Below are 27535 nucleotides of genomic sequence, written 5' to 3' on the forward strand. Positions count from 1 at the left end.
ATTGAAGTTCTGAGAGGGTGGTGCACCTGGGAAGGGCATGGTGCTCCGAGCCCCTTCCCACACTTGTGCCTTATCCATCTTTTCCTCTGGCTGTCCCTGAATTCTATCCCTTTAGAATAAACCAGTAAGCTCATAAGTGAACCATTTTCCTGAGTTCTATAAGTTTCTAGCAAACGATAGAACCAGAGGAGGGGGTCATGGGAATTACTCATTTTTAGCCGGTTGATCAGAAACCCAAGTGACAACCTGGAATTGCTATTGATGTCTGAAGTGGGGGCAGTCTTGTAGGACAGAGCCATAAATCTGTGGGATGTGATGCTATCTCTAGGTAGCTAGTTTAAGAATTATGTTAAATTGTAGGACACCTAGCTGATGTCATAGAATTAGTTTGTGTGAGGCAATTAGTTGTGTTGGTAAACAGAGTATAGAAGTGTAGAATGTTATAATATAGTAGAGGGGAGACTTAACCATTTTCAACCATGAAGCCAGTGAAGCTTCTGCTCAGGCTCCTTCCAAATCACAATGTCAGTTTTTTAAATTTCATATTGTTCTTCTTAAACAGGGTCCCCCAAATTATGTAAACTTCAGGCCCCACAAAACCTGGTTCTGCCACTGACATTTAGAAATGGGACACAGAAGGGACAGAAGCTAGAGCAGTATTCCTCTGAAAATAGTCCTGGGTTCACCTGCCTCAGAATCACCTGGAAAGCTTGATAAAATGCAGACCACCCTCTCCCCCCGCCACTGCAATCCATCTAAAGAAACTGATTAAGTAGGTCAGATTGGGGCCTGGGAATGTGCTTGTTTAACAATTTCCCCCAGGTGACCTTACTATGAACACTAAAGTTTTTGAACTCTTGGTTCAAATTCCTGGCCTAGGCTTATCAATGATCTTCATAGTGTACCCTATGGGCTCCTAGTGGCTTGTTGGTGATCTAACATGCAAAATAAAATATAAGGTAAGAATGAGCTGGTCTTGGGATAATTTCTTATCCAGTGGAGCTGGGAAAGTTTAATTTAAATGATTTTTGCTCTTGAAGAGTTAGCAAACACTTCCTAAAATTATTGAGCAATCTTATGTGGTAAAATTCCAAATTCTCTTGGCCCCATACTTAATCAAGGGGTCACTTTCAGGAGAACCCTCCTACACTGTTGGTGGGAATGCAAGCTGGTGCAGCCACTCTGGAAAACAGTATGGAGGTTCCTCAAAAAGTTGAAAATTAAGCTATCCTATGATGCAGCAATTGCACTACTGGGTATTTACCCCAAAGATACAAATGTAGTGATCCGGAGGGGCACCTGCGCCCCAATGTTTATAGCAGCAATGTCCACAATAGCCAAACTATGGAAAGAGCCCAGATGTCCATCGACAGATGAAGGGATAAAGAAGATGTGGTATATATATACAATGGAATATTACTCAGCCATCAAAAAAAAAATGAAATCTTGCCATTTGCAATGACATGGATGGAAATAGAGGGTATTATGCTAAGTGAAATAAGTCAATCAGAGAAAGACAATTATATGATCTCACTCATAGGTGGAATTTAAGAAACAAAACAGAGAACCATAGGGGAAGAGAGGAAAAAATAAAACAAGACAAAACCAGAGAGGGAGACAAACCATAAGAGACAAGAGTCTCATAGGAAACAAACTATGGGTTGCTGGAGGGGAGGAGGGGTGGAGGAATGGGGTAACTGGGTGATGGACATTAAGGAGGGCCTGTGATGTAATGAGCACTGGGTGTTATATAAGACTGATGAATCACAGACCTGTAGCTCTGAAACAAATAATACATTATATATTAATTAGTTGAATTTAATTTTTTTTTTTTAAAAGGGGGTCACTTTGAGCCAGCATGAGAAACTTCTTACAGGGCGTTTGATCTTCTTATCTAATCATAGCTGACGCCTCTCTCCATTTTCCTCCTCCCTACAGTCCAGGTAGAGGAAAGCATTGAAAGGACAGTAGAAGGGAAGCAGATATTAAAATAATTGTCAGCACACTGCCTTCCTCATTAAGCACAGTTGCTTGTCACAGTGTGCTGCTTCCACTTTGGCCTTTCGTTCTGAATGAAGTTGAGTTTGTCATGCAGGGATGGGTGGAGATAATCTTAAAGTCTTTTGTCAAAATGAGCCACAGAATATCAAAGTAGGAGCTTTGGCTAAAAAACTATATTGATTAGGGAAGTGCTGTGAGATTTTAGCCAAATTATATATTCTCTCTATTCCAAGGTGAGTGATCATTTCTGTGATAAGCAGAATAGTGTAGTAGTTAAAAATTTGGGCTCTCAAGTCAGGCAGACCTGGGGATGAATTATTTTTTCGTCACCTTTTTTTTTTTAGGGGTGAGGGGCAGAGGAAGAGAGAGAGAGAATCTTAAGCAGGCTCCAGGCTCAGCACAGAGCCCAATGTGGGGCTCGATCTCACAACCCTGAGATAATGACCTGATCTGAAATCCAGAGTCAAAGTCTTAACTGATAGAGCCACCCAGAGCCTTTTTTTCATTACTTTTTAAGTTGTATGACATTGGGATCTGATTTGTTTCCTCATCTGCAAAATAAGGATAACAACAAAGAGAAATGCCTTTATATTAGTGATTTTGGGCCTGATAACAAATTACCTCAAAACTTACATTCATTGTCTCATATTGTTTCTGGGGATCAGGAATCTGGAAGCAGCTTAGCTGGGTAGTTCTGGCACAGGGTCTCCTGGAGGTTGTAGTCAAGCTGTCGGTTGAAGCTGAAGTCATCTGAAGTCTTGATCGGTTCCAGAGGATCAGCTTCAATCTCACTCAGATGTCTGTTGGCAGAAGGCATTATCTGCCTGCCATGTGTGTCTTTCTGTAGGACTGCTTCCAACGTGGCAGACCTTTCCCAGAGCAAGCTATCTAAGAGAGAAAGCAAGGGTTACCAAGACAGATGCCACAGTGTCTTTTATAACCTTATATTGAAAGTGACATACCATAACTTCTGTCATATTCTATTGGTTACATAGACCAACCATGGTATAGTGTAGGAGGGGACTGCATAAGGGCGTGAATGCCGGGAGCAGGGATCACAGGGAGCTGTCTCAGGGCTGGTTACCTCTGCTTCAAATAGTTTTCCTCAGCAATGCCACAGACACTTTTTTATTTATTTTTATTTTTATTTTTTTGCTTTAATTTTAGATGAGAGCCAGGAGGCTTTGAAATGATCATAGTGGTTTATAACGTACCAGCAAATGAAAGGCATCTGAGCATCAAGATAAATGTCTGAGTGGGGTCTACCAGCCACTTGAAAAGCATGTGGCTCCATATGCCTAAGAAATACACAGCTGACTTTAGTAAAATCTCAACTATTAAATATTGCAGCTCTGCACTTTAACAAAGTGCAAAGGACAGAAGTTGTCTCTCTATATTAACAAGTAAGAATGGTTAGCGGATAAGGCACGGTTTACAAATCTGTGTTTATGATTGGGGTCTGGCTGAAAAACAGCAAGAATAAACCATACAACCTGGGAAGTCTAATTCTAGCCGGAAATTGCTTTGAAATAACATCATACTTCATTCACTCCCCAACTGATTTTTCTTTGATGACCAGTTTGGACACATCAATAAAATGTCCTGTCACTTACCATATTTTATTTTCTTACAGCATTTCCTACTGATGGAAATTCTAATGGTGCCTGTTCTTACAGCAGAATCCACACTCTGATTTAGATTTGCCAAGCAGATTGGTTTTGGCTAAATTTCTTGCCCAAGTGCAGGCCCTTATGGTTTGAGAGATCTCATTTAAAGATCCCTAAAGAAAAATATGCAGACTTTACTGGCTTGGATTTGTAGCTCCAAATTTTAGAAGAAAGCGGCTGGTTAACATTACAGACATTTTGAAGTACTTGTCTTTCAGAAATGCGAAGAACAATAGCAAGAAAAGCCTTTTGATGGTTCAGAATTTATTTTATTTTATGTACTTATTAATTGGTACACTTTCTCCCCCATTTTAACCAAAGATTCTGTACATTGAAACAATAAGTAAAGACATGTGTCTGCTTTAAAATCTTGATATTGGTTAAGTCTCCGTAGTCCTTTTTCATGCTTTCTGGGAAAAGGCTCTTCTGTTCTCTCAGCCCAGCAGTACTTTGATCTCAGAAGCAGTGCCATTTGGTTGTAAATGTATGTGGCGCCTTTGATCTACTACTTAGCTGGTCTTATTTAAAATAGATAGCTTCTTTCATCTAAGTAGTGTTTACTAGGTCTCTCTCTATGAAAGATGGCTTAAATTGCCATTATTTAGATAGAAAGTTATATAAAGTTTCTTAGGATTGCCCAGATCTGAGTGTAGTTCTCTACACTCTAAAAGCCCAATGGCTCTATTATAGATTTTATAAAGCAAATTCCTATTAAAATGGGCTACTCCTACAGATGTCAGGTAATATTTGCAAAAACTTTGTTTGCTTTTTGATAGGAAACTGATTTTCCAAAGAATAATAAGCATATCCTACACTCAGGCAAAAATGGTCATTTTAGACTGTCTGAACTTAATGGCCAATTATCCCTCTGAAATTCACACATTAATATATTTTTATATTACTGCATTTTACATACCACATAGGGTATATTGAAATGGGATTTTTTTTTTAAATAATGAGTATATATATTTAACTCTCTTCTTTACGAGGATTTCTTGAACATTTTGTCAGGTGCCTTAATGACTTGTGTTTTAATTTGCCAGGCCTCATTCAGTTATTCATCCAACAAACTATATTTCAAGTACAGAGACACAAAGATGACTTAGTCACAGACTCTGCCTTTAGGTTGCTCACAGCCTAGGGTTGTGGGGCAGAGCACTAGCAGATAATTTCATGGCAGTGTGGTGAATGCCTCTCCTGGACAGCGATCCTCCCACCCTGGCCTTGGGAGTGGTCATGGAAAACTTTCTGGAAGACGTGTCACCTGAGTTTCATTGCAAGCCTGCCAACTCAGAACTCAATGTCCCATAAATTCCCAGTCAAGTCCATAAGGCAAAGTCGACCTATCTGTCCAGACCCACCTAATTTAATACAAGTGTCCTAAACCTTAGGAGAGGTCTAAATATTCGATGACTTTTGCTGCCTGAAGCAACCCCAAAGCCTTCTTACTCTTCATTCAACTCTAAGGAGGAAAATCCCAAACCACTTTTAAAACTTTTGCACCATTCTTTATTTAAAAGGAGATATTGGAACTCTCTTTGTGTTGTAAACTAAAATAGCTGTGTATATTGCTATTTTTGTTAGGCTACTGACACGTGTCTTTTTCCATCCTTTTTGGTGTCCTGTTCCTATTTTAGAAGTCTTGTCATTACTTCATCTGAATACTAACCACATGTGAGCATTTCCAAGGGCTGACCCTGGGAGTAGGCACTCTGGAGGATGCTCAAGAAATATATAAGTGGCCCTTCCCAGGCCTGAAGGTGGGAGAGGAGCAGGAAGAAGTAATCTGTAGTCAAGTAAGGGATCATTACAGTAGTAGTCACACTGTCCAAAGAGGGAGGTTGAAGCAGGAAAATCAGAGGGGGCTGGGGTCTGACCTCAGGGGACTCATACAGGGTTCGTGGAAATGGAGAGGAGAGGCCAGCCTCTAGAGGATACAAGAACATGAGTTTGGAGCATTCCTCGGTCAGTGCAGGGATGGTCAGTATGGGGCAGATGAGGTAGAGGCTAGGATGTGTGGAAAGCAAACTGAGGGGGTTTGGCTTTTTCCCAGTGGAGTTACTGAGTCCAGTGTGAAAATAAAGTGGGATCTTTGATACCTGCCCTGTTCTTTCACATCAGTCACCAAACACTACTGATTCTGAGAATCATGCATTTTAGGTGGTAGGAGTCCTAGAGATCAGAGAGCCTGGCCTTCCCATTTGTCTAGTGAGGAAATAAGTCCCGAAATTGAGGAGGCCTGTGTCTCACAATCACTAATCACCCTGTTGACCAGGACCTGAGCCTGAGCTTCTCTTCCTGGGGCTTGTTTCCCACCAGTAGTTTTGGAGTAGGGTCTAGGACCCTTGATAGTTCACAGGAACCTGTAGGAGAAATAGCATCTCACCCTCCAGTAGGAGTGGGCTCCAAGGACAGTGCAGTTCTCATAGGGCTTCATCCCTCTATCTGGACCCCCAGGAGTCCACACCAAGCCAGAATTTGAATAAGAGGAGCTGTAGTTGATAATAAAAGAGAGAGGATAGAAAAGAATCAGAATATATTGAGCAGACCCATATGAGCCACAGGAAATCCAGGTTAGTAGAATAGAGAGCAATATTACTTTTAGGGGAATTTTTTTTAATGAGTTGCTAATCATAGTCTGCCTATGGTTCCTAACTTCAGAAAGGCCAAATGGAGCATGTCCCACCCACTGTGTGGACTGAGTGCAAGGTGGACATGGCGGTCCTCCAGTTGCTGGAGTAGTGGGGGGTGGGGGGGATGGGGTAGCTGGGTGATGGACATTAGGGAGGGTATGTGCTATGGTGAGCGCTGTGAATTGTGTAAGACTGATGAATCACAGACCTGTACCCCTGAAACAAATAATACATTATATATTTAAAAAAAGAAGAAGAAGAAGATAGCAAGAAGGGGAAAATGAAGAGGGGGAAATCAGAGGGGGAGATGAACCATGAGAGACTATGGACTCTGAGAAACAAACTGAGGGTTCTAGATGGGAGGGGGTGGGGGGTTGGGTTAGCCTGGTGATGGGTATTAAAGAGGGCATGTATTGAATGGAGCACTGGGTGTTATATGCAAACAATGAATCATGGAACACTACATCAAAAACTAATGATGTACTGTATGGTGACTAACATAACATAATAAAGTAAAATTAAAAAAAAGAAAAAGAAAATCAGGGAACTGTTATTAGAGGGAAAGTGGGGAGATAAATGCTGGAAAAGCCAAAACAGTAGATTTTGACAGCAGCTCCCTTGTCCTGACCTGGACAGGTGAGTACATATAAGAGTGGGATAGTCCCATAGAGTATTACCATGTGCCAGGTATTCTCAGTGCTTCATGTATATTAAATAATTGTGTCTATCCTCAGCTCGATGACATAAGCATTACTATTATTCCCATTTACAGAGGAGGAAACTGAGACACAGAAAGGTTAACTTGCCCACAGTCTTTTAGCTAACAAGTACCATAGCTGGGATCTGAATCTAAGCAGTCTGACTCCAGAACCTGTGTTCTTAATTACTGTGTTAAAGATATCTCCCATTTTCCTTCTTTCCTTACATTTTTTCCCTCTGAGATAAGAATTTGAGGAAGGCCCTAAAAATGAATGTACTCACCAAGTTCATAATAGTAGCTATTATTATTTTTATTATTAGTTATTAACAGTATGCAAAGTCTCTGGTGCAGAGGAGACATTCAAAGACTATAAAATAAGACAAAAATCATTTGAAGACCAACCAAGACATTTGCATGAACTCTAGGGCAGAAGGAAAATCTGCATGATCTTCAGGGGATTAGCAATGGGTAAGAAAGACTAGGTGCAGAGTAAATGTATGAATGAAAATGTCCAGAAATCCATTGAGGCAGTGACAAAAATGGTGAGATGCTGAATCCTCTAATGATTCCTTTTCTCCTTCCTTTCTCAAGTGCTGCTTAAGTAGAGCTGAAGCCAGACGGGATGCAGCTAAAGTGGCCCTAATCAACTCCCTCTTCAATGAGCTGCCCTCTCGAAGGATCACTAAGGAATTCATTATGGAGAGTGTGCAGGAAGCAGTTGCCTCCACCAGTGTGAGTACCCACTAGGGTAGAAAGCTGGATGCACTGAGACACCAAGGCAGTTGAATCTGGGGAAATACTAGAGTGAGCAAATTCTTTGAGGATTGTGCAAGTTTGGGAAGACTGGCTGGCTTGGTCGTGAGTTTCAGCCTCACATTGGGCAGAGAGTTTACTTTAAAAAAAAAAAAAAAAGAATTGTGCAGGTTTAATTTTTACCCATGAAATCATTGATTTTCAACAAAATGAACACTTGGATTGGAAATCAAGAAACTGGAGCTGTTCCCTATGCCACATCTCAGAAATATTTTTTAGCTGCCCTGGATGACCATTAATCAAATTTTAAATCAAAGTAGATAATTTGATCCATCCTGATTTGTTTATTTGAATGTTTGCTGTTTGAAAAGTATTGATACTTTTAGGGCCTGGGAATGCATGTAATTGAATACTGCTTTAATCTAGAGATAAACTAGCTCATTTTTTCCCCAAGCTTGACTAGTCATAAAAATTATCCTAAGTGCTTATTAAAAGTGCCAATTCCCCAACCAGTGTGGGGGTCCAGCAGTCTGTATTTTTAAGGAAAGGCTGACTGCTTACACATGGAAAAGCCATATGCCCAATATCTGTTAGCTCTTAGAATTATCATACTTAATATTAATTCTTTCAGAGCTGAAAATTTTTTTTCAGAGAAAATTTCTGTTAATGGACACAATTAATGCAAAGTGCTTTAAGAGCAAAAACTCTTGTCTTAGAAATTTAGGTAGAATATTTTCTCAGCAATCTAGGAGTAGATAATTTGCCTCATGAATTATTTAGAACATCTGATACTTGATACCTACCGACTACAAACAATGGAGGAAGCCTTGGTTTCCCACTGGGGCAGGTATCTCCCTGTGTGTCCTCCAGAGGCAGAAACTTGGCATTACTGAGGGCATTAGCCACCTCCTGGCTTTGCTTTTAGCACAGATAAACCCCATCTGAGATGTACATTCTCTCATCACCTTAATCTGATTATAAAGGTTCTGTCATTTTAGAGAAGCTGCTGAAAATGAAGGACACATTGTCACACTAGCGTGACCCTTTTGTTCCTTTTCTTGTCACCCACAGAAGAGTTAAGAAAAGGGGCAGGGGACAGAGAGAGGCTGACCTGGGAGGAGACATTGGGGAGCTCTGTTCTGTATCTGCTGTCAGGATGAAAGGAAGCTTTTATTTTCGTGACTTGTAAATTTCAAGGGCCTTTGAGGAAGAGAAGTTAGGAAAATGATGCCTGATTTATATGTGTGGAATTTACTCAGGAGCAAGGAAGGGCCCTCAGTGTAAATGTAATTTATCATTTTTTCATGGAACTTTTTAAGGAAAGAGAATATATAAGGTTTGCAGGCTTCTGGATGGATTTCCTCTGGGATATTTAAAAAGCCAACATAAATATTTCAGCAGCAGCATGTTAATGTTATTGCATTCAGAAGCTATAAATTGGCTGCTATCGGATGCTGGCAGTTGTTTGTTCAGCCTCACAAAGGCATTGCCCACCTTCCCAGAAATCCGAGGCCCTGGGATCCTGCAGGGTAGGCCCCAGTGCCAGTCCAGCACTTGTGTTAGCTTTTTTTTTACTGCCACTACCCCTAACCAAATTGAAGGTCAATTTCATTTCTATTCATCACCCCACGCACCTTGTTTCCTAAAGATTAAGTAGTCTGGAAGTGAAAAAAACACACACCAAGATCTATGTCTCCAGATCAAACACCAGCATATTATAAAAAGCTCCCATTAAGAATCAGGGCAGTAGGGGAGGGGGGTGGGAGGATGGGTTAGCCTGGTGATGGGTATTAAAGAGGGCACGTTTTGCATGGAGCACTGGGTGTTATACACAAACAATGAATCATGGAACACTACATCAAAAACTAATGATGTAATGTATGATTACATTACATCATATAATAATAACATAATAATATATGTTATAAATAATAATAAAAAAAAATAATAATAATAATATTACATAATAATAATAAAATAATAATAATAATAAATAAAAATAAACAAAAAAAGAATCAGGGCAGTAAAATATGAATGGTCCAAACAACCAGAGAATTCTTTCCCTGTCAATGATATAATCTTGCCTGGTTACCATCAAATCAGAACAAGGTCAGCATTTTAGGATTTCAAATGACAGTTGAAGGCAACCTTCCAGAGGGCAACCACTCAAACATTACCACCATCTAACAGCAAAAACTTTGTGCAAAGATACAGAAATTTCTACTTTGGGAAAATTATTCTTTTAGCAAATATATAATCAGTTAACATTCGAATGAATGTTCAAATTGATTACAAAAATCCTCTTTATTCTGAGTCATGGTGAGATTAAGAATTTTATCCCAAACCAACTGGAGCCTTGGTTGTAGAATTCACACCCGAAGGCTCAATATAATAGAAGTTTTACTGTAGGGCCACAGCATTAATTCGTGGCCACAAAAGAAGGGGAAGGAAAAATCCATATTTTCCTTTTCTGCTTTCTTCCCAAGGGCACTTTGGATGATGCAGATGACCCCAGCACCAGCATTGGAGCCTACCACTACATGTTGGAGTCAAACATGGGGAAGACCATGCTGGAATTTCAGGTACCTGACTTCTTGCTACGTGTTTATTTTGGTACACAATTCAGAAACCCGGGAGAATGCCACTCTTATCATTAACATCTCCTGTCCCAATAATCTAGCCTTTTTTTGTTTTGGTCATTTTAATTTAACTCTCTTCGAATCCAGCATGATAGCTCTGTCTAAGCCATACCTCAGGAGACTAAAACAAACAAACAAACAAGGCAGTCTTTGCTTTCTTAAAGCGGAGTAAAACACTTAAGTCTAAGAAACAGCTGGGGAACACCACCATCTGAAGACCTGTAACATTTCACCAGCTTTTCAGTACAAAGTTCCCTTTTAAGTCAAATTAAACAGTTTGAAGTGTTAGTTGTGACCATTTGGTTCTTAATTATCCAAAGTCATAGAAGAAGTTATCTGTAATGTACATTAAACAATGCCCCCCCTCAGTTCTGGTATTTCCATTAAACAAGATCTGCCACCACCCATTGTTAACTAGATCAAAACATTCAGCAAACTGTAACCCAGTTTCATCCACTGCTGACAAGCGATATTAATAGAGCTGAGGAACTACACTACCTATTATTTGCAAATTAAATAACTACCTTAATAACATTAACAATAAGAATAATAATAGCCGACACTGATTGGATGCTGACACTGTGCTTGCTGTGCTAAGCATTTAACAAATATCATAGCTTAACACTCATGATAAACATGAGTATTTACTATCCCCACGTCATCATGTAGGAAGTGTGCCATATAGCTTAGTCAGTTGCAGAGCAAGGACCCACACTGTCTGATTTCTGAGCTCACACCCCCAACTGTTATCTTTTATGGGCTGGGCAGATGAAAGTTCAGTAGTGATTGGGCATGAAATGTGTGCCCTCTAAAAAAACTAACCTTGAATGTTGAATATCCATATTTATACAACGCTAGTAGAAATCAATACACAGTGTTATAATGAAGAGACTCTGCCCCCAGTATTTCTATTGCTTTAGGTTAAATTCCCAGAAGCCATCAGAGATATAGTTTTATGGACCAAAGTGTTCATCACGGTGTATTTACAACAGTGTTTCATCTGAGCTCTGAAGCCACCAGCTTTCAACTACCTTTCAAACTGTTTTCTGGACTGCAATGGCATACAGCCACTTTGCAGGTGGATACATCCCTCCTGTCCATTTTTTAAAAAATCAGTATTTTCCCAAATCGTTAGTCCCTTGTTTGACTGAAAGAAAAATACTCTCTCTTCATTTGGTCATTGAGTTTTCTTTTAAGTGGCAGGTCTCACTGACTTTTGATGTTGATTGCCTTGGGTTTGAAGAGACCAGGTATCCGTAAAGCCTACCCTCTGGAATAAACAGAGACATGCATGAGTTCAGTGATTCTGAGCCCAGACTCTGAAGTGGGCTGGTCCAGGTTAGCTTGGCTCTACTTTTCACCTCTAAATCTGTTTCCTCATGATATGTAAATTAGGGAGACTAATAGTACTGGTGCTACCTCCCAGTGCCAGTGTGAGCATTAAACGGGACAATAATTGAAAGAGTCCAGAACAGTTCCTGGCATATGGTAAATACTCACTGAAGATTGACAACTGTTATTATACATACTTCTGCAGAAGGACAGCTTCACCTGAAATGCCAAAGACTACCGCATGGATTCCCTTGACAACTTTATCTAACTTAAAGTTTTCAAATGAGAACAAGGCAACTCCCTGCAAACATTTCAGGGGTCTTGCTGTAGAATAAAAAAGTGGAACTATAAAGGGTCCATGCTTTTCCCCCATAGTGATCTAAAGTCAAACAGAAAAAAACAAAAGGGGGGAGCATAACACAAGGAAAGAAGACCAATTTTTAAAAACTGAACAGAACTATGTGTGAAACCTGCTCTACCACTTCCTGCCTGGGCATGTAATTATCTGAGACTCAGTTTTCTCATCTGTAAAATAAGAATCATAATGCCCATTGGGTAGGATTTTTGTGGAATTTACATAACATGACATTTATAAAGTATCTAGTATAGTAATTTCCCCAAGGAAGAACCCCATTTATTTTAATTCCTCCCCTCTCAACCCCAACAAAAGAATATTGTACTTCTCTTATTATAAAATGAATGTTGCCTGCCATGGTACATAGCGGCTTGTATGTGATTTAGTAGCTATTTTCAGAAAATTAAGAATGATTTTGAATTCAATTGAGTTAGTCTGCCAAAGATGGGGAAGGCAAGATTAAAAAACAATTCTTAAAATTTTGTCCAAGTACTATGAATGGCTGTACTCAACCACCTTTTAGTAATTCTTAATTACCTTGTGATGGGCTGTATGTTTTCTGTGTGGTCTATGTCATATTTAAATATGTGAAATAATAACTTGAATCAAACTGTGGAAATGCTTCATAAATTCTCATAAAAGAGGCTGGGAGCAGGATGGGGGACACAGGAAGAGGAAGATGTGAGGGCAGGAAAAATCCAAACTCACTCCCCCAGTAGGGATGCTGGCAACCCAGGAGGAGGGCCATGGAGCACATCCCTTTTCCTTCCGCCAGTTCAAGGTTGCCTGCTGGGTCCCAGCACATTCCTTGGTGGCCGGGGTTAAAAGCATCAGCTTGTTTCTGCATGTAATGGGAATTGACCACAGACCCGGGCTGTTTGCAGCCGACACAGCAATTCAGTACCCCTGGTGGGTAATAGATTGTGTCTGTATCTAGCTACGGATGACTATACCATATAAAAACAAGGCTGGTGTCTCCTGACTGCCTGCAGGCTTTCCAGGGGGGCTGTCAAGGAGGCAGCACTCAGAGGAAACATGATAGGCTTCTGCTTACGTTTACTTTGTGGGAGGGAAGCAGAGTAGCCTTGCCATACAGAAAACTGCCTGATGTTTGGGGGGGAGGGATGGCGACAGCACTAGCCACTGGGTCTTGTCAAGGTCAGATCTGAGACGGACTTTGACTGAAGCTGGTTAATATATTTATTCTGAAGCCTAATGCAGTCCAAGGACGAGTTGTTTATTTACATCTTTGCTAAATTCTCCAGGTCGCCTTTTAAAACCTCATCCCATAAACAAATTTCCTCTTAAATCCATTCTCTTGGGTAGGGAGATGGTGCCCACCTGTTTTTCAAGTTCTCCATTTACTGTGTTTGTTTTTCTTATTTCTGATGAACCACAGAACCAAGCGAGTCTCCCAGACAAAGTTCCAGAGAGAAGCAGAGTGCATTTTCTCCCCACGAAGTAGCTGAAAGGGCAAATATTATTCCTAATAGGAGGCAACACCAGGAAGCACTGTGAGGACAGAGCCCAGCTGTTGGTGGTTTAAGCTGAATGAATGACAAATTGAACCAGGAAAGCTGTAGGATGAAAGCTACAACTTGCAGAAATCACAGGGCTTGCTTCTCCATTTGATTTCAAATTTATTTTATGATCAGGACTGGCCACATAATTCTTGGGGCCCATACAAAATGAAAATGCAGGGCCTTTTGTGAAAAAATTACTAAGAATTTCGAGTCAGCGGAGCATGAAATCAAGCTTGGGGTCCTGTGTGACTGCACATCACAAGTTCATGAGGCCGGTATTGTCCCTGAGACAGACTCACCAGAAGGGACCAGACTAGGGTAAGGAGAGTTAGGCCTTAACCTCAGGCACAAAATTTAAAGGAGTGTTAAAAAACTCAGTGATCAAGACAATATTATAATGCACTATTTTAAAAACTCAAAATGAATGTGAAAAAATTGGTAACAAAATATCAAAATTTTAAATAAAGACAGAATTTTTTTAAAGATTTTATTTATTTGAGAGACAGAGCACAAGTGGTGTGTAGGGGCAGAGGGAGAAGCAGGGTCCCCACTGAGCAGGGAGCCTGACATGGGGCTCGATCCCAGGACCCTGGGATCATGACCTGAGCTGAAGGCAGACGCCTAACTGACTGAGCCAGCCAGGCGCCCCTAAAGACAGAATTTTAAATAAAAGAACCTGAACTTTCATGACTCACCTTAAATCTTGCTTCACGCACCTCACCCTAGTCCCAACCCAACCTATAGGCCAGCTTCTTGTTTATCTGTCAAGCCTACCAAAATTCCCTGGGGTTCTACATCAGCCACATAACAAATAACACAGCACAAAGACTTGAATGAGGAGCAGGACAGATAGCTCACCAAACAGATTTCCTTTAAAGTGATAAGCTTTGACAGATAGAAAACAGAACTGCGAAAACCAGGCAGCAAGGAATCTTGGTGAAACTAGGAATCCTTACTGAAGTCCACAACCCTCTCCTTGCCAGTCTACAATAATGCAAGGATTTCCGATGGAATCAATGAGAGCCATACAAGGATTTCATGGGCTCATACAGCTTCAGGAAGATCTGAGGATAGTGAATTTGGTCTTATGACGGGAAATAAAGAAGTGGGACAGGAAGAATGTGGAAATATTTCAATATACGTTACATAGTGATGGTAAGATTAGTATCTCTACAGAGGAGGGCAAGAACTAGATTGGAACATAATGTACGAAAGCAGAAAGAAGGTCATTTTCCCTGTGGGATTTTAGGAACAAGAACAACACTGAGGAAGAGGCAGTTGTGTTACAGCAAAAACTCCTTGGGGATGGAATAGAAATTTAGGCAAACCAGAAGGGGTGTGGGGGATGACTCTCGGGCAGTCAAAAACAGTTCAAGTCTCTGTGGGAGAGTTTTTGAGAGATGTAGGTTGCCAAGGGACAAGAGAATGGTTTCTGGCTCTGTTCACAGCAGAATTGTGGGTTCTAAAGTCTTAGAAAGATTGCTGGGTAGAATGATGGGAGTTTATCTGGAAGGGGGGCAATGGTTAGTATATAAATAAGAATGAGAGCTTAGAAGACACTGGAGGAAGAATATGTTACTAAGGCACTAATTGTCAGAGGAGGGAATTAAGAGCCCTATAGGCTGTTTCTCTAACTGGGCCACAAGGATACAAGGACAATACCAAGAGGGCTATTGAAAGTCACACAAGAACTCAGTATATCTTTCTGGGTTATACCGAGTTTAACCATTATAAACTTGAGTTGGGGGAAGGTGGAGGACTGGAGGTGGTATTTATTATTTTTAAAAATGGACACACACAATCGAATGCAAAATTCAAGTGGAGTCTTAAAACATTAAACGAAAAGAAATGTCTTATTTGGAAATAGTGGCCATTCTGTAACACCACAGACTGTTCCCTATCCAGGACATAAAAAGTGTTCCTTTTCATTTTTCTGGCTAAAAAGTCTTTAGTGAGTAGGTTAAAGGTACAGTGAAAAAGGCAGCACAGATTTACCCTCCTCAGGCCCTGGGGTTACTTTGATGAGAAGCACAGGGGTGAGAAGCAGATTACTTAAGATTGGGCCATAGAACTAACCACTCTCACTTTTCCAGATTATCATAGTGATGTGACAGAGTGCAAATCTGGACAGCGCAGAGAGAAGTGGAGGAGAGAGGGCATGAGAGGGACAGCTTCCCTGGGCAGTGGGCTCAGGACCCTAAGCAGATGGTGGCATCTCTGTTTGGGGCAGGAGGAGTAATTCCCCTGGTATCCATGTCATATTTTAATTAATGGAAACACATGTTTTGCTTTTACTGAGGTCTCTATGGGCTCTCGAGTGCTTACTGTACAGTAGAAAATAGACAAAATCCCCAACTGAAAAGAAGAAAAAAAAAAAAAACCATTACATTCTACTGGCAATTTCAGACATAAGAATGGTGATATTTGCTCTTCTGATCATCTTATAGCTTTAAAATTTACCTAATAATTTTAAGATGTCTGAAATATCAGAATGCCTTAGGTCTCCTCATTTTCATAATTTAAACTTTTTCCTGAGCAAGCAGAGGGAAAGGCAATAAAAATCAGTTTTTTTGAATGGTCAGTAGGACAACTGTCTAAGTGTTTAGTTTTCATAACTAGTGTCATGACCAAAAATTTCCTTAATTTCCTTAATTGTATTGTGTCTATGTGGTTTGTACTGTTAAGCCACGATAGGTGTTTCTCTGACGAAAAAAGAAAAAAAATGCAGGTAGCTTCAATGGAAGACTGCCACTTCTAATCACATTAGGAAAATAAAGTCTTCAGAGTTTATACAGTTTAGCTTGCCCTTGATATCATGAAGAGAAAGGATGCTGATAGGAGCTTAATGCCGTGCTCAGCCCTGGCTATTGGATGTGGAAACTAGGGATTGGTTTCAATGTCAATTCAACCTGATTATCCATATTTTCAGGCATTTTCCTGACTGAATTTATAAACGTAGGAGTATTTTACAGTTCCTGTAGTTTGTCCATTATATGTTATCTATATTTACTTTTTGGCTGAAATTTTTAAAAATTTAAATGGTTTTCTTTAATATATAATATTGTCACATGATTCAAAACTCCAAAGGTACAAAGGAATGTCAGTGGGTGGTCTTCCTCGCACTCCTGCCCCACAGGCATTCCTGTTCCCACCCCCAGGGACAACTATGTTACCCAGTTCTTTTGTATCTTGCCAGAACTCTCATAGGCATTTACAAGCAAATATTTAGAGGGATTTTCTATTCCTTTTTAATCAAATACTAGCACACAGTATATGTGTTGTGCACCTTGCTTTTCTTTTAACACCACATCATAGAGATTCTTTATATTAGAACCTAGAGGGGGACGCCTGGGTGGCTCAGATGGTTAAGCATCTACCTTCAGCTCAGGTGATGATCCCAGGGTCCTGGGATCGAGCCCCACATCGGGCTCCCTGTTCAGTGGGAAGCCTGCTTCTCCCTCTCCCACTCCCCCTGCTTGTGTTCCCTCTCTCGCTGTGTGTCTCTCTCTGTCAAATAAATAAACAAAATCTTAAAAAAAAAAAAAAAGAAGAAGAACCTAGACAGCCTTCTCTTTCATACTTCTCTATGAATGAAAGTATTCAGTGGTATGAATGTATTGTAGGGGAGGAAAAATAATTTTCCCTCTATGCTTCTGAGTTCTTAGCTGAGACCTCTGTAATGAAAGACAGATTAATAAGAGAAAAACAGAACTTTATTAATGCATATACCTCAGGTATACATGAGAGATACTCAGGGGAAAATATTATCTTTCTGAGGTGGCTTGGAATTTAGGATCAAATACCCTCATAATAGGGAAAGAGGGAGGGGGAAGGCCTCTTAGGGGATAGAAATGATTCTTAAGAAAGATGAATGGGCCCTTAGAAGAATAGATGGGAGGTATGTTAGTCTGTGTCTTCTTCTGTGATGAGAGTCAATCTTCCCTAGTTGATGAAATTCCTCAGGAAAGGATTTATCATAATTGGGTTCCTTTTGGAAGATGTGTCTTTAGGCAGATAAGGGGAGTTCAGAGAAATAGAATTTGCTGTTTTTCCTTCCATTTGCTGTTTTTCAAGTGCTTACAGCTTAAAATAATTAATATACCAAAGTGGCATGTTTTTAGGGTGGCATGTCCTGAACTCATATTTTGTAGGCAGCAAATTCTGCTACTCTTCAGTATCATCCTTTTTTAAACTATTTCTTTAAAAATGAGCATTTAAGGAGTGCCTGGGTGAGCTCAGTCAGCTAAGCATCTGACTCAGTTTTTGGCCCAGTTCATGATCTCATGGGTGGTGAGATGGAGACTTACATTGGGCTCCGTGCTCCCTGGGGAGTCAGCTTGAAGATTCTCTCCCTCTGCCCCTCCCCCCACTCACACACACTCTCTAATGGATAAAGGCAGATGCTTAACCAACTGAGCCACCCAGGTGCCCCTAAAAAAATTTTTTAACAATGTCTACCTCAAGTTGACACCATCTAATTAGATGCAGAAACTGGAGTCAACTGGGAAATAGTAAATTTATTTTCCACCCTACAATCAGAAATTGCACCATTCTGTAAACTAAAAGCAGAGATTCTCCCTTGGCCAAAGGCAGTTTTTCCCCAGCCGGTCAAAACTGCCCACTCTTCTTGGAATGGCATGGAACCTACAGCAAAAGCAACAAAAATCAGAATCTTTGCCGTTGCCGAGCCCTTTGATGCTCATTTATAGCAAATCAATGTCAGCTAAGACATAAGGTACATCAGTCAATACCTGTCAGTACATCACTTAAACATTTATAATTCCGGACCCAATAAAAGCCAGGTTGAAAAGCAAAGTAGATTATTACTATTCTTCCTTTTCTGTATCTTGTTCTCAGTGACACACTGTGTTAAAGAGGATTACAGTGGAGGATTCTCTATTTAAATATATGGAGCTCTGGGTCCTAAACTTTTGTGGTTATAACCCCTTTGAGAATCCGATGAAAGTCGTGGACCTCTTCGTAGGAAAACAGAGTGTGGTAGATACATTCAAATTTGCACAGTTTCAGAGAGTTTGTGGACTTTTCCAAAGTCCATGGATTGCTCTGTCCAAGAACCTCCAGTTTAGAACTCTTAATTTTGAGCACAGACTTACTGTCTCTTAAACTTTGCAGCAGGGATCCAAGCTAGTTCAGACATAGACCCATGTAGCCTATTTCTAAGATAAATGTCATTTTCCTTACATACAGAATTGTACTGTATCTTGACAAGAGATAGTTTAATTTTCACAAAATCCAAATATACCAAATTGTTATGAAAAAGCAGCTGAAAGCAAGCGAGTCACTAAATGTGTGTGAACCTATCAGAATATTACCGATTTAATGAAGTCATTGTTCCTCTAATGATCAGAATTTGGTTGTCCATTTGTTCAAAAGCTATAGTCTACTGATATGTTTTCTGTTAAATTCATTCACTTACCTCTACAAAAGGAGAAGAATAAAATCACAAATATTCTTGAAATGCTGTACCCACATCAACTTTGAATCTGATCACTTATGTCTCAGGGAAAAGAGGAAAAAAGCATATAAAGATTAACACTTCCCTGTTTCTTTGGGGGAGACTTTTGCAGCTAGCAGTATTGGTGTAGTTGACTTTATCTCTGAAATGCTTTAGAGAAAGATTCTGAGTTATATCATGCCATGCCTTTCTTTCTTGCCAAAGGACAGAAGAAGCCAAAGAATATTTTCATTATCCTTGACTATGTTTACAGGTAAACACTATTCAAGATATTATCACTTACATATTTTTGATACTTTTTTGTTTTGCCTTGCAGAAATGCAAATATTAAGTTTTCTTCTATGGCGTCTATGGTGTTAAAGAGTGAATACCGTTTTTAGCCAGGGCTCTTAGGAACGTGAAAATCATTTTCTCTACCACAGTGGTCCTCAACTTTGGCTGCACATTAGAAATAATTAAGGAGCTTTAAAAAATCCTAAATGTCTAGACTATACCCAGACCAATGAAATCAAACTCTCTGGAAGTGGGGCCCAGGCATCAGTATTTTTTAAAACTCCCCAGGTCGTTTCAACGTGCAACAAGGTTTGAGAATGACTGCTCTACTCAGGAAGGTCTGGCCCAAAGGTCCTTGGCCTAACTAGTGGGAGCTATTACTCCACTTGGCCTTGGCCCCAATTCAAATGTTGAGCTCCTCTGAGCTAGGTAGGACCTGTTTGAGCAATAGGCTTTCCTGCAGCCCGGAACTAAAGCAGGGCAAGCACATGCACACACGTGCGCGCGCGCGCACACACACACACACACACACACACACACACACACACACACTGTATCTTAGCGGTACAGCCAGATTCTGCCCCAGGGTTCAGGCTTTCTTTCTCACATATGATACATAAAATATCCATACCAGAATCATCTGGGGTACTCATTTAAAAATATAAGTTCCTGGGTCACACCCAGACCTGCTGACCAAATTACAGGAGAAGGTCTGGATAATTTACTGCTTTACCAGGTGTTTCTGATCAAACTTAAATTTGAGCTCTTTTGGCCTAAAGCAACCTAACATGTTCTTTAGTGGGCAGCACAGCTCTGCCCCTTTGGATGTAACCAGCCTCCTGGGGTAAAGTGCAGAAAGGAATAAAGGAGAGAAGGGAATGTTGCCCCCTCTACCCTTTCTGGAAGCTGGAGAAAAACAGAAGGGGCAAAGAGAGATGGCTGCCTTTTTTTCTACCAAAAGAGCAGCTCCCACTCTTTTATCACTTTGGCCTTAACATTTGTTATTACTTTTAATCCCTTTACCAGAGACCATGGAAATCTCTTTTAGCTCCTGTTAAAGTCGCTTCTTTAAGCCTGACTAAACCCTGGTAGCACTTTGTACTTTGGAACAAAGTAAGTTGTGGGAAAGGCAAGCAGAAGCTTCTTCCTGAGAGCTGTTGATCTATTGATTCTCTAGTGGTTTGCAAGGGAAAATTGCGATATATATATATATATATATATATATATATATATATATATATACACATATATGTAATCTATTTATAATATAGATTTATATAATATATAAATATCTATTTATAGCAGTTCCCAATTGTAGCAGCAATTATGTACCACAAATACATTTGTAAGTCAGATGTTCAACCCTGAGGGTGCATTTTTCTATAAAAGCAAAGTCATAAATGGTGGCAAGTTTCCTGAGCTAGCCTACATAAGCAGTAGGGCACCTCAAATATTGATCTATGGAACCTAACACATTCTTAGGTTGTGGGTGGGCAGGGGAAGGTAGAACAAGGTTAGCTGTGGGTCTAGGGTATAATATTGAAAACCTCCCGGGATGTATTTCTCAGCCCCAAACTGGTTCTCCAGTCTCTTTATTTTCTCTTTGCCCCCCCATAGATTAACTTGCCAACACCCCACCCACTGCCATCACTTGTTGCTTCTTCTGATCAAGGTTTCTTCCACTTGCTGACTTACTGAAGAAAAGGTAACTTTTTCCTGCCTTCTTACAAACTCTGAAAATTTCTAAGAGTTGGTATCACTAGAGAAACAGGAATATTTGTGTGACCTCCAAATGGCAGCTACTAAGCTTCTCTGCAGACTATTTTCACCAGGGCTGGTGAGGAAAGACGCAGACACACCAAGCAGGACTACACTGAACAGGGTAGCCACGGAACCTGTCCCATGCACCCATACTCCTAAGGTTTCCTGCTTCTTTGGTGTTCTCATTCGGCTCCATGTGACACTTCCCCATCCTGATCACAGTTGCCCTGTAACTAGCCAGTGCTTCTGGGTAACCTGGCTCAAAACTCTAAACTGGACTGATCAGTCTCTCTCCTCAGGAATGTGAACTAAGAAACATGGAAGGAATTTGCCAGGTTGAGTTGGGAGAGGAAGCTGGAAGAGTCACCTTCACGAGAGTTGTGGTCTGTGCAAGCACAAGCAAGGAGGAAGAAGGAACCATGAGTCAGTAGAGGATGCTGCTCTGTAGAAAGAGGAGACGCTGACTAGTGCAGAGAGCAGATGCAGAGAGAGGCAGAGACGCAAGGAGAAGGTGAAAGCGTGAAGCCCGTGAGGGGATGACAAGAGCTGCTGGCCCAAGTGCCCTGCAATAAATTTTCTTATTTTTTATCTGAGTGGATCACATACCTTGCGACCAAAGAAATCGGACCTTACTCGTTCAGGGAAAAAAAATCACGCTATATTATTCTGGATTTTTTTTATCCTCCGAGTAGAACCCCCCAAAAAAGAAAACAAAAACAAAAACCCGACATGAGGAAGAGCCTTTCAAGTGATAAAAATGCTGCTGAGAAAAGTAGATCTAAAGCTGGTGACAGAGTTGACTTTTCCCCACTCACTGCCCCTCCCATTCCAATGTCAGTTCTCACAGTGTTCAGGAATCCTTCCAATTCTGAAATAAATTTATGTATTACGTGCTAATCATCCTGCCCTTGCTCCCCTACATGGAAATTCCTGTGTTCTCATGTTCTATGGAGGTATAAACACAGAAGGCAAACAGAACTCTATTTTTAAAAAGATAGAATTCATAACCTCAAATAACTGTTGTCTTCTTAAAAAATTAGTTACCTCAGGAAACTAATAACACGCTCTGACAATGCTCAAGAATGCAATCTTTGCCAAAGACATTCCAGTCATGAACTCGTCTTTGGAAATGGTCCTCTGAATTCATATGAGCAAAGGAAGAAGAAAAGCAGTGTCTATTGTTGGCTGAAAGCTCCATGCCATCCCGAACCGACTAGTTTATCTTAGCATCTGGACGATTAGATCAAATACTTAGCAGGTGCTCAATGAATGTTTCTTGAGTAGAAATTTGTTATCAGTGTGTTGGTACCTTCCTTACTCCTTGATGATGAGTTAATTCATTCATCAGACCTGGCTTTGTTCTACTCGACTAGTCAGGACTTACATGGTTGTAAGGTAGAAACCCAAATCGAGCCTACTAAGCAAAGGGGGAGTTTATTGGCTTGTGACACAAGAGTGTTTGTTCCAGGTACATTTGTATCCAGAAACACAAACCAGGACTTGATCTCTCATGATATTGATGTGTACATATGTGCATGCATGTGTATCATTGCTCATTTCTCAAATCAGCTTTCTTTTGTGTTGGCTCCATTTTTAGGCAGGCTGTCTCCTTGGAGCAGCAAGAAGGTGACCAGCAGTTTCATGTTTCCCTCATAACAGAAGAAATTCTCTTCCCCACAGTTCAAATCCAAATTCCAGAACTGAGTATAGTGGTGTTTTAGTTCAATCAATCACTGTGCCATTCCTGAGTCACATGTCTGTCCCCCTAAAACTAGTGGTCAATTCATCCCATCTAAACAATGTAGACTTAGTGGAGAAGGAGGAGTCACCTGAGGTAAATATGGGTTCAGTTACCCAAGTGAGGAAATGTGGCCATTTCCCAAGACATTTTAAAAATATTTGTCCTTAAGAGCCTTCAGAGACAGAATGAACAATAGAAGAAATGCAGTCTCTCCAACCATTAATTGGGGAAAAGGAATCAGGGTAGACAAAAAATAACAGATGTCCACTATTAATACATTGTACCATTTCCAAAAATCAAATCCATCCTCAAAGGACAAATTTTGTCACCATTACGGATGTTCAAAAGAACATTCTCCCCTGAGGGGAAGTCTAAAACTGTTTCCAGACCAATCACGTCACTGGACTAAGCATACAAGTTCTCTGAGGGCTTGGCTGAAGAGGCCAGTGCTCATTTATATGTAAGAGTTCTGTCATGTGGAGAAGCCTAATCACTCACATTAATCTGCAGTCACACTTCATACATCTTCCGTGTTGATGAATCGTTGCTATGAAAGTGAGTTAGGAAATTTCCTCTAGTCTATTTCTGGTGGGCCCTGGCTTTCATTATCAGTGGCTGCTAACGCTACTTAACAGAAAAGAAAACAGTTGATGCCACCGATTGAAAACAGTTGTGGCAAAACTGGACAGTTCAGAGCCTGGGTGCTTTATTTGCCCTTACTTATGGCTGAGCACCTTGCAAGCTTAAGAATGGCTCCACGCTGACCCATGAGTTGTGACATAAAATGATTTTGGAAACAGTTTATTCTGAGGCAATCCATGGTGTTTTTTCCAGATATTCCCATGTTTCCATGTAGTGATTTGTTAGTTTATTTCTGGAAGTGAACAGGCTGTACTTAGTGCAAGCAGGTTTTTGTAGGGAAATCTTGAAAACACAGGTGACCCAATGAAATACCAGACCACCAGGAGAGTTGAAAAGTCAACCTGAAGCCATAATGAACTAAAACTAAAAAACGGGAGTGATTTTACCCTTTCAGTTAATCATCTCTCAAATGACCTGGGAATTTTGTCTTATTTATTTATTCACTGTGGCTACTTAGATTTTTAAAAATGTTTTTTGGGTTTTTTTTCTCCACGAGGCCACCAAAGCAAATAAATCCAAAAAATGGGAGAGGAGAGTTCAATTCTTCTAAAGGCTGAAATGGATTCTTTTATTTTAAATGATGACTCATATCAATATGTTTGTTAAAGATGAGGTCATTAACGTCGTGAATTAGAGTAAGACAATCATACTGCCTTTCATCCAGAGCACTCTAACTGGGAATATGTTCGGCATCCCTTTTATTTTCTTCATGGAAATCCAAGGACAGTAGCTCCTTGCCCATTTTACCAGTCATCTGTGAAAAGCCAAGGGGGCTCAGCTCTCACTCTGCTGAAAAGAGGCTTCAGTAGGCTATGTCTCGCCACAAGGGCAACTTCGTCCCAGGCATTGCAGGTGTCACAAACGTTGACAGTAGGATTGGCAGGGTCTAAAATGAACGGCCTAAAACAAAACAAAACAAAACACAAAACTATCCACGTCTGAACTCAGTTTTGATTCGTTGTATAGTGAGAAAAGGGGATGTCAGAGTTAAAGAAGGAAGGTGATTAAGAAGAGGACTCTTGGAAGGGTGGAAGCAAGTCCACTGCAGGCTAATACCCATCAAGAGACAGCATCTTGCTTCTGCCCCCGCCCCCCCCAACCCAACTCCGATGCCCTCTCATTTTTCCTCTTCACCTCCGGAGGCATTTCCTCCCTGCTTTCCTGTCTTCAGTTTCCTCCCCATTTGCCGTGTGTATCCACATTTGATTCATTCTACTCAAATTACTCATAATTCACACTTGAGAATTAAAGTTCTGTGAGAAGTAATCAAAGGGAATTGACTTTATGCTAATTAAGGCCTTCTCATTTACAGTGAATCACAATCAAGCTGTTTTCGCTCCAGACTTTTCTTTCTGGATGGCAAACATGCTTCTTCTATCCTAAGAGCATAGAAAAAGATAAATAGTTACCTTGTGTGTTTCTGGTTCACCTTTACAAAAATGGGGAACTTGGGATGGTAGTGTCTGTGCCAGACAACATCGATTTCTGCATATCGAACCAGAAGCTTGAGGACTGCCCTCATTCCCTGCACCAGGCTGAAGAGCAGCGGCTTTCCTGCCAGCTCCCAGATGTGAATGGTGAGGAGCTCCACTGTGTAAGAGGAGGGAAGTCTCCGGAACCTAGACACACAGGATGAAGTGTTGTCTACTTCCTTAACCCAGAAAATGAAGACAGATTTATTCAGATAGGAGAAAAATTTCAGCCCAACAGGCAATTTACGGAAGAAGAAATTCTATTTTCAATCTTACTACTTATCAAACAATAATTTTCCACCCCTCAGATTGGCAAAATATAAAGAATTATAATATCCAACATGGGTGAGTTTGTGAGAAAATAGACACAGTCTATTGGTGAAAAGGTAAGTTAATACAGTCTTTTTTGTAAATTAATACAGTCAACTCTATACAAATTTGATATGTTCCTTCCCTTTCATCAGCATTTTCCACTTCTATTCCTTCTGTAGAGAATGTGGCTAGTCTGACTTGAGCACACACTGAATTTTGAAGACTTATATTTTAAAAAAGGGAAAATATCCATTAATAATTTTTATATTGATTACATGTTGAAATGATAACATTTTTGACATAGTGGGCTAAATATATTATTAAAATTAATTTCATCTATTACATTTTACCCTTCTAGATATTGCTACCAGAATATCTAATAGCATATGTGGTTTGTATTTGAACCTCACATTATATTTGTCTTGAATGATTGCACTGTGCTGTACAGTTGTTAAAAGAAGGTAGATCTCTAAGATCTCTAGGTACAGATATAAAAAGATATAGATTAAATGAAAAACAATTTTCATAGTGATACATAAAGTGCAAACCCATTTGTTCTTTGTTTTTTAAAAACTAAGCATACATAAAAAACAAATTTGGCAAAATATGTCCTAAACATTGTTAGGGAGGTGGGAATTTGGGGTAAAGAAGGAAAATTTTTATACATTAATCTTTTAAATTGCAGTTTATGTACATCAGGGAAAAATAAAATAAAAATTAAAGCTGAGGGTTAAAAACAAACTCATGGGAGAAAAAATAAACCAAATCAGATAGTTTCAGGATTTCATGTTGGTTGATATCTAATATGTATTTTTGTTGCCTCGGCATTCATTAGCCATAGCAATCTCTTTGGGGATATGTTGCAAAATCAAGCAGTTTTTTCCCTAACAGAATTAAAATATTTTTGTACTATCACTATTGGTCATTTGTTTTTACTTAAGTAAAGGAAATAGGAAAAATTAAAAGTAGAAAAAAAATTTTGTCCCGGTAATGAAATAGCAAACCAGATTTCAGCTGATCAATAATTCAGTTCTTGCTATACTCCCTTAGGGGTTGACAACAACAAACACCAGACTTCAAATCCATCTCCAATTGAACGAGCTAATACTCCCATGTGCCAAAAGAAGCCATGGTTGAAAACCACTCAAGCAGGAGATGCTCTTCATATTCCATGAGAGTAAATGTAGGGGGGAGAAAGACATTTTACGGCATGTTTACATGGGTAGTTACATACCTCTGACACGTGTCCATACTATCTTGTATTCTATTTGAGCCCTTTGACATCATTTCATTTAACCCTTTCCACGTGTTACATGCTCCCAAATTTGTCTTGAATAATATTTCATCATATTTGTGTGCAAGTTTGTTTGCTCTTCAGGAGCATTTCTGTTGTTTCTAGTTTTCCTTATCTTAGGCAGCACAATTCTGACCATATTTACATGAATTCCTTTTTTAAATGTGATTTATTTTCTCCAAGGTTGGTTCTCTAGGTATTTCTTAATTTTTTTTTACACCTTTATTTTTAGTATTCTTTTTTATGACATTTTTAATATAAATGGCCTCAACTCTATTTTTGAAATCAAGTAATAAGTAAACATTTTTTTTTACTTTTTACTATCACTTTTTTTCATATAAGGGAATTACCTTGACAAATAGCTTGAATATTTTAAAATCCTTAACGCATAATAAATATTTAATACAACATTACCAGATTACTTTCCCAAAATAGAAAACCAATTACCATATCATAACATATGTGATGCAATTTCCCCACAATACCACCCTTTTTTAAGTCTTAGAATTATTGTTCTGCTATATTAATAGATAAGTTTCTTTTTCCAGACCTATAAATGCTCTCCATTAAAAAAAAAAATAAGTGTTAGATTTCAAAACCAGGGCTGTCATCTGCCAAGGATCTACTTAGGCAAGAAGCTTTATTTCTTTGTTCTTCTATCTTTAATAATAAATTTTTACTCAACCAAATGAGAAAAAAACATATAGAATGTGTAGAGATATTTAGATACAGGAGATAATTATATAGAAGTAATACGTGTTTTTGCAAAGTGACTAATATTTTCAATGGTAAACAGAAAAATATACAAAGAATAGAGTGTATGATTCAGATGAACAAATCAAGAGTATTAGCAACTTTATGCAAAGACAAAGAAGACATATTCCTTGTAGAAAGTGCCGTATATAAATATGTTGTAGTAAATCCCCTGTCTCTGCTATTTCTGCCAAATGGAGAATTCATT

At 39.7% G+C, this 27535-nt stretch overlaps 1 protein-coding gene across 1 annotated transcript in view; it reads left to right on the forward strand.

Moving 5' to 3' along the window:
- Window positions 1-11666, forward strand: part of LIX1 (limb and CNS expressed 1) — a 46461-nt gene extending 34795 nt beyond the window's left edge. The window contains exons 4-6 of the mRNA XM_032403943.1: window positions 7593-7733; window positions 10241-10336; window positions 11591-11666. Of these exons, the coding sequence (XP_032259834.1) occupies window positions 7593-7733; window positions 10241-10336; window positions 11591-11653 (300 nt within the window). The 3' untranslated portion in view covers window positions 11654-11666. The remainder of the gene's footprint in view (window positions 1-7592; window positions 7734-10240; window positions 10337-11590) is intronic.
- Window positions 11667-27535: the final 15869 nt, after the last annotated feature.

The sequence above is a fragment of the Phoca vitulina genome, unplaced genomic scaffold (genome assembly GCF_004348235.1).
Source record: "Phoca vitulina isolate PV1807 unplaced genomic scaffold, GSC_HSeal_1.0 scaffold6, whole genome shotgun sequence".
Taxonomy (NCBI): Eukaryota; Metazoa; Chordata; class Mammalia; order Carnivora; family Phocidae; genus Phoca; species Phoca vitulina.